The sequence below is a fragment of the Drosophila arizonae genome, chromosome 2, assembly GCF_054131065.1.
Source record: "Drosophila arizonae isolate 15081-1271.41 chromosome 2, UAZ_ARI_1.0, whole genome shotgun sequence".
Classification (NCBI taxonomy): Eukaryota; Metazoa; Arthropoda; class Insecta; order Diptera; family Drosophilidae; genus Drosophila; species Drosophila arizonae.
Window position 1 is genome coordinate 3,884,479 of NC_142922.1, and position 10,853 is coordinate 3,895,331.

At 38.3% G+C, this 10,853-nt stretch overlaps 2 protein-coding genes and 1 long non-coding RNA gene across 3 annotated transcripts; 2 read left to right on the forward strand and 1 right to left on the reverse strand.

Moving 5' to 3' along the window:
- Positions 1-595: 595 nt before the first annotated feature.
- Positions 596-4,928, reverse strand: LOC108620881 (aminopeptidase N). The gene is made up of 6 exons (XM_089476074.1): positions 4,348-4,928; positions 3,199-3,357; positions 2,658-3,132; positions 2,357-2,595; positions 1,031-2,285; positions 596-972 (listed from the first exon to the last, which is right to left on the reverse strand). The coding sequence occupies exons 1-6, from the start codon at positions 4,860-4,862 to the stop codon at positions 682-684; spliced, it is 2,934 nt and encodes a 977-aa protein (XP_089332200.1). The 5' UTR covers positions 4,863-4,928; the 3' UTR covers positions 596-681.
- A 939-nt stretch (positions 4,929-5,867) lies between these two features.
- On the forward strand, positions 5,868-6,791 carry LOC108620886 (uncharacterized). Its single transcript, XM_018017891.2, has 3 exons — positions 5,868-6,049; positions 6,105-6,368; positions 6,450-6,791. The coding sequence occupies exons 1-3, from the start codon at positions 5,945-5,947 to the stop codon at positions 6,513-6,515; spliced, it is 435 nt and encodes a 144-aa protein (XP_017873380.1). The 5' UTR covers positions 5,868-5,944; the 3' UTR covers positions 6,516-6,791.
- Positions 6,792-7,851: 1,060 nt separating this feature from the next.
- On the forward strand, positions 7,852-8,811 carry LOC149270208 (uncharacterized). Its single transcript, XR_016270224.1, has 2 exons — positions 7,852-8,433; positions 8,509-8,811. It is a non-coding gene; the product is annotated as an uncharacterized LOC149270208 (long non-coding RNA).
- Positions 8,812-10,853: the final 2,042 nt, after the last annotated feature.

A 10,853-nucleotide genomic window follows, 5' to 3' on the forward strand; every position in this document is an offset into this window, starting at 1 on the left:
AAATATGATAAACTTGTACTGTGTATGGTATACACGAGTATATAGCAAAATTTCAGCATTCATAATTTCTGATCTCGGCGTTCATACGGACGAACAGACGGAATGGGCTATATCAACTCAGCTCGTCACCCTGATCAAGAATATATATACTTTACGGAGTCTGCGATGATTCCTTCTGCCTGTTACATACCTTGCACAAAACCAATATATCCTGATTTCCCACTTTCAATGGGTTCAGGGTATGATTAGGTAAAGGTGCATATTAAAGTCAAAGCGAAAAGCTTGGACCCTGGAGCAAAGAGAGAGGGAGACCGAAGATGAGCAAAATACAAACAGAAAATAGCAGGAGAGCAGAAAAAAGGGAGTGGCAGGGGCAAAAGAGAGGGAGACAGGCTTATAAAAATAAACGAAAGAAACAGTCTGACTAGATGAATTGAAAAAATCATCTCAAAAGAGAAGAGCGACGGGCTTATAAAAATAAATAAAAGAGAAAAACTGACTGCATGAGTAGAGAAGAACCATCTCAATAAAATCGTCATATGAGGCCAAATATATAAAGGTACATCATTACTGTTTTTCTTATTATTAATTTCCATTTTGATTATTGTTCTACTTAGGTCAATTTATTTTAGTTAACTTTCGACTTAGATATTATGCTTAATACAAGTGCTAGAACTTCAGCTACACGCCGATCGCGCTGCGCACAATGTTGCCCGCCGCGCTCAGTAGACTCGAGGGCCGAGCAGAGCCGTTGCCCACGCTGAAGGAGGCCGCATAGGTGCCATCGCTGCCAGCTGGAGACAGTTCCTTGAGCAGCCAGTTATGTATTTGGTGCTCGAATTTATCCAAAAACTCTTCGCTATTACGGATCTTTTTGCCCACTCGCCGCGAATCTACTGGTATTAAAGGTTCTTTGGAGCTCAGATGCTCAGCTCGCAGATACGCATCAATATTTCGATGGAGTGTGGCGAACTGAAAGGTAAAAGAGCTGTTAATATAGCTGAATGTAATATTTCAAGTATAAACTTACGTAGGGTCTTTGACGCTCTGGCACAAATTCGGCAATATCATTAAATAGCGTCACAAAGTGGGGCGATCGTGCGAGCTGCTTATAGTTTTGATTAATGAAATGCCAGATGCTCGAGCGTGATGCCACATTCGATTTGAAAACATATGCTAGATAAAACATGGATTCCCGCTCATTCAGCAAGTTATAGGTAAAGTTCTCGCCCACCAACACATTCAGATAGTGATGCATGCGGCGATGATTTCGCGTGCAGCGCAGCGAGTAAATCAAGTCGTCGTGCATGGCGGTGTTTGGGTCCGTGACAATCAATAAATCGATGAGCTTCTGAAACTCTTCGTCGCTCAACTGTCGCACGCCCATGCACAAAATGGTATCGTGTATGGCATAATAGTCCGGATAGTCGCTCTCAAAGTTGATGTTCTTGAAGACGTACTCGAGCACCAGACGATGCGTGTAGTCGAGACACTCCGGCATGCCCACACGGCAGGCCATGTGCAAGATATCCGTACGAACCAGTATATCCATGGTGACCACCTCTGTCTTATCCTTGTGAAAGAGGCGTAGAAATGTGGGCGTGACCAGGCGACGCACGTACTGCTTGAACAGAGAATAGGCGGTGGTGCCATACAGATTGTTGTCGAAAAACTCAATGGTGTTGGCTACTTGACTCCAGGGCGTTAGATCGTCCTCGAACTCCAAGTACTTGAACAGCTCAAAAAGCACATCCACCGATTCGAATTCGTTCCGTTCGATCAGTGGCGCCAGATCCTGGAAGAGCGCTGCCCGATTCATGGCATGTATAACCGAATGATTGCTCTGCAGCTGGCGGGCAATGGCGTGCAGATTGTCCGTATCATAGAGCACATGGTAGAAGCCCGTCTGCTGCTTGTTGACAATCAGCCAGTCGCGGCCGGCCAACTGCAGTCGCAGCTCCTCCACAGTCACCGTGTGCTCCATTACGGGTGGCATGAAGAATTCGACATGCGTCTGCTCAAAGCTGGGCGATTGGGTAGTGGCAAAGTTCAATGGGATCCACCAGTGCTCGGTCTTGGAGTGGATGGAACGTTGTCTCAGCGTGATCGTGTTGTTTTCATAGTTCCGGACGATCGAGACAATTGGCAGCCATTCGCTGTGCGTCCAGGATAGCATGATGTGACGGACTAGGTGCTTCCAGTGCTGGTCCTGGAACCGTGGATCCTCCAAGACAGCCCCTTGGATTGAATCGAACAGATCCATCTCGCTGACGACGCTGTATTGGCTGGAAGAGCGTTAAACTTATGGCACATCAATTGAAATTGATCAGTTCAGTGGCTCCCATCCGGGACTTACAATGTCTTCAGATAACGATTAATGCCCTGCACAAAGGTCTTCTGGTGGAAGGCGTGGTGAAACATCTTGATGACGCAGGCGGCACGCTTATAGCTTATAATATCAAACACTTTCATAATCTCGCTCTCGGTTTCCACATAATAAGTCATTGGACGCACATCGAAAAAGCTGCTGTAGCTATACGCGTGCTCGGCTTCGTCTCTGTTGAAAATTTCCATCACATTGTCCTCGGGATGAAGCTGTCAAAGAGATGTCTATGGCTTTACACTTCACATATTTAGTAATATTTTTGGCTGCTTACCAAGTCCGTGATGACATAGGAAAAATAGGTGGCCAGCCCCTCGTTCATCCAGACGTAGGACCACCATTCCGGCGATACCAGATTGCCGAACCACTGATGCGATATCTCATGATTCTGCATTACTTTGTGTTTCAATGTCTTATGCTTGTCCGCGTCGTCTTGCGACAAGAGGCTGTCGTCCCTGAACGTGATGAGACCCCAATTCTCCATGGCGGCACCTTGATTCTTCTTCAGTGCCACGTAATCCAACTTGGGCAGCATGTAGCTAACGCCAAAGTAATCCTCAAGAGCTGCCACGGTGAGCACAACATTCTTCAAAGCGGAGCGACCCTTGTCCTTGCTGGTGGGCGACGAATAGATCGACTGTGTAACACCTCGATATGTCTCCGAGATGTGATCAAAATTGGATATGACAAATGCCACCAAATACGTTGACATGGGCGGTGTAGTCTGGAAAGTGGTTGTAGTCAGCTCGCTGCACTCAATAAAACCGCATTATAACTACGTTACAGAATTGGAACTCGATTAAAGCAGGACTCACCCATGATTAACCAGCTCCTTCACGGGCATATTCGAAATGGCCGTCAGGCTGTTGCTGTGCGTCAGCCGGATGCTATAGTTGGATTTGAAGGCTGGCTCATCATAGCACGGCATAATTAGCCGTGCAAATGTCGGCTCCGATTGAGTGGCCGCCACATAGCTGTAAATAAATAGTTGAGCTAGAGTTTTCTTTTCTATCTTGACAAAATAGTTTTAGGTAATTCCAAGCTCTTTGAAGCCTTAAGCTTTTCAAATATTTTCCTCAATTTGTAACAAATCAAATCAAAACAAACAACGCCTTTTACTCATGACGATTCATTAAGAGAGCAAAAAAAAATAAAATAAATAAATAATACGCCAGTATATATGTATGTACATATATGTATATATTAATATTATATATACACTTTATTTTGTGAACTCTTTATCGGCGGCACTGGCGTACAGCTGTCATCGTCGATAAGGCGCAGCCGCTGTTTGTTATGGTTACAGTCATGCCCCTTTATGATGAAACCGTCAAGCCATTCGGTTAGTCTGTTTGTTTACATGCAACATGAATGACGGGCATAACGAATATGAGTACTCTACCATCGATAAGGCCACGCTTGACGCAGTATCAAGAAGTTAGTATGCTTTAGATAAGAGCGTCTGTCCAGACAGCTACCTTGTAAACAGATCTTAAGTGACTAACTGAAGAGATTTGGCAATTCATAAAAATTTATTGCTCACTTTATATTAAAGCCAAAATCTAAAATTCATATCTCTATGAATGTGAAGTCTCCTTACAATATTTTTGTTTATTATTATTATTATTATTTTTTTTTTTTTTTGCAGTAAGATCTTTGCTTCTGTTTATATTGCTGCAACGTTTGATAAGACTTTTGTTTTTAAAGGGGTACGAAAAGTGAGAGCTAATTAAAGCCAGAACAAAAGCAAAAGTTAACTGGACTTGATTATGCGTACATTATTATCGTTTCAATTAAGTGTTTTTATTATATAATAGCCTAGCACGCGCGCGTAGTTATAGAAGCAATACTATAATATATGAATATAATATATTATATATATTATTTGTAATTAATTAACTAAGTCTGATCACAGCTTATCTAACCGGAACTACAACAAATGGACCTAGACTACGTTTACTCACACAGTGCGATTGCTGGGCGGCTCCTCCTCATAGGCCATCCAGTAGAGGCCCTTGGGGCGCGTGCCCATCAGACCTGTGTAGGTGATCTGCAGTCGATATCGCTGTCCGGCTTCGAAGGCCTGATAGTCGACGCGCGGATGGACGATAAGGAACGTGGCATACGGATCATACGTGTATGTAATATCATCCACAAGTTCGCCCAGCTCCTCGGGCCTGGCGTTGTCTAGCAGTCGCAATGTTATCTGAATATCGCTCAAGTTTTTGGCATGGACCACAATCTCGTTCGTCGACCGCCTAATCTCAATGTCTATGGTGGCGTTTCCGGCAAAACGCCATTCCCCGAGGTGTATGTTGGTGCTAATGTGCAGCTGATAGCTGAGCGGATATGTGTCGTTGGGCAGTCGCAGCGAGCGCGCCGGCAACAGGTGACGCTCTTCAGGCGCCACTACTTCAGCCCCCTGCGACAAGCCCGGCGCCGATGCAAGCAGCAAAATTAACAAACACGGCGTCAACATTACGGCAATGTGATTATGCGAACGTACACGTTGGCTACCGAAACTCGACTAAAATTTTGTCGTTACTGAATTAAAAGCATTTAAAGCCTACGCTGATAAGATAAGAGCTGATTGATGATCGACGTATAAGAGCGTAGCCAGTGCTAACAGCTACGTCTTATACGCTTCGAGGTGAAATTATGCTCTCGCATTTGTACTTGAGACAGGTCAGTGCACAATCCTGTTTCTCTTGAAGTACTTACTCTTTTACAGAGATTGATCTACACTCATCGAAATTCTTAGTTAAAGCTAATTGGAGATATCTGTTTAAATATTTAAATATATTTATATTTAAATAAGTAAATTAGTAAATTTACTAAATACGATTCTGATAGAATTTTGTTATTTAAAGTTAATTTTGATATATTGCTGATTCTGCGTATATAGAATGTTTTGATAATTTTTATTTTTATGATGTCGACATATATATATATATATATATATATATATATATATATATATATATATATATATATATATATATATATATATATATATATATATATATATATATATATATATATATATATATATACATTTTTATTTATTTTTTTTTTTTACAATTATATTTATTATATACAATTCTGATTCTTCTTATATGGAATGTATAGAATATTCTTATATACAGAGACTACATTCTGCGAAATTGTTAGCTATATCTGATGTTGATATTTTTTCGTTAAAATATTATATACAAATAAATTGGTATTACATTTTAATTTTCTTTGAGCTAAACATTTTTGTCATAATTGATATTTTGTACCATTAACATTAATTTTTCTTAATCATATTTCAATACATGATTAAGAAAGTGTTTCATTTTGCTTCACTATATTTTTAGCAGTATATGGCCCCTATGTGAAACAATTTATTTGAAATAATTTTTTTTTTTCAATCGATTCGACACGATTCGGCGCTCGCCAGCTTCGTTGCTTAGCGCACGATCGACTTCTGGCTATAGACGGCGATATGTGGCGACAGTATTTAGCATCGAGCTGCACAAACGAGTAGTTCAGTCAACGTTTCGCTCTCTGAACGTGACAATGTCTACTTACCGCTGCTCTCAGCTGCTGTTTTTATGCGTTTTGCTCGGCATTTGTGCTATGAGCCATACGCAAGTCTCCGGATGCGCTAAGAATGGACAGTATGTGAGTATCGAGATACTATAATAATATTGATGAGTAATATATATGCCTGTTTTAGTGTCAAATGCATCGGCAATGCTGCTCTGGCAGGTGCATGACTTATACCTACAAGTGCGCGCCTAGAGTCCCGCACATATTGTACAATAACAAAGATAGTCCAACGGGTCTCGACTACCTACCTGAGTTCCATCGCAATAGTGTACAAAATGATCTTGTTACACTGAACGATATATACAAGATCCAATCAACGGAGAAAGTGGGCAACGCTCATGATTCATCCAATCCTCCAAGCAGTGACAGTTGCTTGTCCGTCGGCCAACCCGTAAGTGGATTGTCGACTTACTAACTTACTTTCCTCTCATTTGTTTATATATAACATCTGTATACATACATTTATTTTCAGTGCTCAGAAAGCCGTCAATGCTGTAGAAAACGCTGTCACACCTATCTCCATAAGTGCGTCACATAATGAAGCAATCTTATGCAATAAATCATTATTTTTATATATAAATATATACCGCTTTGTATGACATATATGTATATACAAAATATTAAAATGAATATTTCATTTGAATAAACAATGTTGCATTCTATGCTCATTGATGGAAGTGTAAAGGGCATATTGGCTTGTGCAAAATTCATTCAGCCCAAACAACTCAAATAATATTGAGACAATTAGAATTGAAATTGTGTCAGAGATCAACTAATAATAAATAATAAAACTAACCACGCAAAACCCCCCTAACTGTCACTCTAATTACTACACAAAGAAAATTTTTTCTACATTTCAATGGAATTAGTTTCGGACAATACAAACATTTTTTAGTTTAAAATAAGTCTAAAAAAATAAATATGAAAAAAAAAAATATATATATTTAAACGTTTAGCAGCTGGGAGAATACAATCTGCTAAAATATAAAAAGTGCATGGAGCGACATCGACTGCATAATACTCATTAACTCTAAAACCTACTAAGAAGATTGTAGTAAAGATTAAGATAAAATATGCTGATACTACTTCTTATAGACCTAAGCAGACTAAAGTTATGGAAGCTATAGTCTTACTGATTATCACGCTCACAATAGTCGTAGACTTATATTCTATATATGTATTCCGCCTTGAGTTCTTTTGACAATAATAATTTGAATAATAATAATAATAATAATAATAATAATAATAAATAATTGAATAATAATAATAATTTACGTTTATTACACTAGACTTGGTAGATGTAGTATTTCTCGATTGACCTGCTTCTACTTCTATAGATACTTGGTCAACATAAAATTTAAAAAAATTACATTTAAGGATATATATATATATATATATATATATATATATATATATATATATTATTACCATATGACTTCATCACATATTATATATTTATTTGAGGAATTCTGACTAAGTAAGCGCTCTTTACAAATGCATTAAATGTTTTAGGCCATGTGTTCATTTCCATATATAAATATTTTTGCTCTTGTAAACGGTGTAAAATATTGTAAAAATAAAGTTCAATTGTATTCTGCATATGATTAAATGAATATATAGCCTATTAGTCTGGTTTTCATTATGTTGTTATTCATAAGCAGAACATTTCTTCATTAGAGGAATTTAATGAAATGCACATAACTGATTAGCGTTAAAGTTTAAACTCAATTGCATAGCGGTCCAATCAGACGAAGCCCGCATAGAATCGCTCAACGTGGAATTTATTAAAAGTTGATTTATATTCTACTACACCTCAGTATACAGCGAAAATTTCCAATAAGTTCCATATGATTAATTCTATTTTATTGAAAATCCCAAATTTTAGTTTTGTAAAATACACAGAGTTATATCGAGGTTATCATTAGTTTGCGAATAAAATTATAGAGTTCAATGGAAATTGATTACTTGTATTATGTACGCAGTATTATTTGTAGGGGCGATTCGAAACAGTTCAAATAGACCTTGTACTAGTGTACACTCACACTCAAGTCACCTGGCAATCTTAAGGTCAAGCATCAGTCCAACATTGATTAATATCTACACAATGTTATCTGTACCTGGTTCGTTTCGTTCTGCTGAGTTTAAATATTTGCCCAGTAATTTCACCGAGGAGAATATTCAATTATCTCGAACTCTTGACACAAATGTTGCCAACTGCTTGACTCGGGCAAATAGCAAATAGAGAGCCATGTCAAACGAGCTACAAACCTGCCAATTAATTAAGGCCCCGGGGTCAACTGACTAAAGAATTGAAAACCCACTGCTCTTAAAATCAAGCTTCACTTCACTGGCCACTTCAGTTCACTTCAAGAGTAGCAAGAGACGACCCATCAGGACTGCGAAAAATGATGCCGATTCTGTTAATATTAATGCTGCTGCCACTCCTAAATGCAGTTGTAAGTGACACTCGACTTGCACTAGCTGATTGACTTGATTGATTCAACAGTTTCTTGTTTGTTCGCATTCGACAGAGAGTTGTTGAGGCTCTGCCGCTCAATGCCACAGCGATCAAGTTGCCGCTGATACCGCCAAAACCGAACACGGCTTCGGTTAATCCGGAAGATGTGACGCTCTTCACAACCATGTTTCTAAATCTATTCAAGGGAATCGGAGATTGGCGCAATCAAGTGGCCGTCGACACCGTTCAGAGCGTGTGGCAAAGTCCGCCCATAATTGACTATAGTCATCGCATTTTTGCCACTTAGCCGGCAACTGTTTGCATTGAACTGTTATTCTAGCAACATGTGCTTTCAATAAATCAACATTTAAGGAAACATTTGTATCTGTATAAGGGAGGCCTATAAATGCGCGAATTAGAGTTGATTTTAGATAGTGATCGATATGGAATTGTCGGGGCGTACACTCTTTCTGGCTCTTCTATTGTGCACCTGTCTGACCATAGCACTCAGCCAATCCATGCCTTACGCAAGACGAAAACTCAAGAATTCACGGCGTCTGATGAAAGTATGATCCATATCAAGCTAATTCGTATAAGTTGATTATCTAGCGATAACATTGCAGAAAAAAGCGAAGCCAACTTTGAAGAAAATTGAGGTAATGGCAACGAAAGCCGATATACCTCGTGTATGTACTCTCTAGCAAAACTACTCTATATAGAGCTATACATAACTTTTGTCTCCTTCAAGTTTCTGCGCATAAAATTGATGGACAATTGCCTGGGCACTGGCAGGAACTGCAACCGATCCGAAGAGTGTTGTTCGCAACAATGCTTAACACTTGCTAAAAAGTGTGTTTTTCTAGTGCCAAGGGAAGTCCGTGAAACCAGCTGAGAATAAATCGCATCGATGAAAACAGTTGCTCATCACTCAATCAAAGAACTTGAAGAGCGAAGCCTTTCTTTTGCAATAAAGACATAGACATTATTGGCATGAACTTGATTTGTGAGAATATAATACTAAAGTGGCAGCATCATCAATATGTACTGTCTCACTCTTCTCCCTCTCCCTCTCCCTCTCCCATCTCGTTCTCTCTCTTTCTCTTTCTGTCTGCCTCAAATTTTGTTGTCGTCAGCATTCAGTCGACTGGCATTAATAAACTGTATCAACTGACACGCCCATCAAACACCCATTGACAGTAATGTGAAATGAAGCACAATCAAATGGCAGCTGTGTGTGTATGTGTGTATACTTCAGTTAGCACACTCACACACACATACAGCACACTCGCTTATACAACTACAATACAACAGTATTTCCGCCAGAATCGTCATGTAAATTTTTATATTCATACACATGCATCGACACATACACTATACAATGCGCGCCCTCACTGACACACACACTTGCACACACACACACACACATCGGTACATGCACACATATGCCACACACGTACTATCTCGAGTGATCCATTTTTCGCGCCAAGCCAAACACAGGCGACACAATGAATTTAGACAACAATTGTTTCGTTTTGTTGTCGCTGTTGGTCGCGATTGTTGTTGTTGCTGCTGTTGTTGTTGTTGTTGTTCATGTGTTAGTTGATTCTATTGTGTTCTATATCGGCTTATTCAGTATTACAATAAATTTCAGGTGTTTTGTTGCTATTACAGCTGTAATATGAGAAGCTTGATTAAATGACAAATCGATCTAAAGCTGCTATTAATAATTAGTCGAGCACCAAACAGGCTAAATAGGGTGGTAGTTGGATAGGGTAAGCCTCATACTAACATTATCATTATTACTTGCATGTATAGAGATAAATATCAATATTATTATAAGTGCATTAATTTGAATATATTTAAATACGAGTATTAAATAGCTTTAAAATTTGCATTATTCTTAGTGCTAGTTTAATTAATATATATAATATATATATATATATATATATATATATATATATATATATATATATATATATATTTTTTATTATTACTTTTTGAATTACCTCTAGTAGCAATTTTATTATTAGCATAGTAGTATTAACATAATTTTGTACGATAGTGAAATAGCCGTCTGTTTACAAAAATTCATCTTCCAAAAATTTCATACTTGCGTTTTCAAAATCTTACGTTGCTCAAACATAAGATCTAAAATTTTTTAATTTTCTCCAGTCAAAAAATATATGCCATGTCCAACAAACATTTTCTTTAGTTGAATAATAATTGCCTTATTTATTTATAAATAGAGAGGGACACTGAAAAACCATTAAAGTAAATAAAATATTACATAAAAAAGATTTGGTTCAATATCGAGTCCATAGCCGAAAAACTATAATAAAACGGAATATTATAATTTTATTTTGCAGTTGGCGAGGCGCTCATAGAATTCGAATTCGATTGCACATAAATAAATGATGT

Coding starts and splice junctions, on each gene's coding strand:
- LOC108620881 (XM_089476074.1), bottom strand. CDS start 4,862: ATGTTGACGCCGTGTTTGTTAATTTTGCTGCTTGCATCGGCGCCGGGC. Junction 2,596..2,657: donor CCTATGTCATCACGGACTTG/GTAAGCAGCCAA, acceptor TCTCTTTGACAG/CTTCATCCCGAGGACAATGT. Junction 2,286..2,356: donor AATCGTTATCTGAAGACATT/GTAAGTCCCGGA, acceptor ACGCTCTTCCAG/CCAATACAGCGTCGTCAGCG.
- LOC108620886 (XM_018017891.2), top strand. CDS start 5,945: ATGTCTACTTACCGCTGCTCTCAGCTGCTGTTTTTATGCGTTTTGCTC. Junction 6,050..6,104: donor GCGCTAAGAATGGACAGTAT/GTGAGTATCGAG, acceptor TGCCTGTTTTAG/TGTCAAATGCATCGGCAATG. Junction 6,369..6,449: donor GCTTGTCCGTCGGCCAACCC/GTAAGTGGATTG, acceptor ATTTATTTTCAG/TGCTCAGAAAGCCGTCAATG.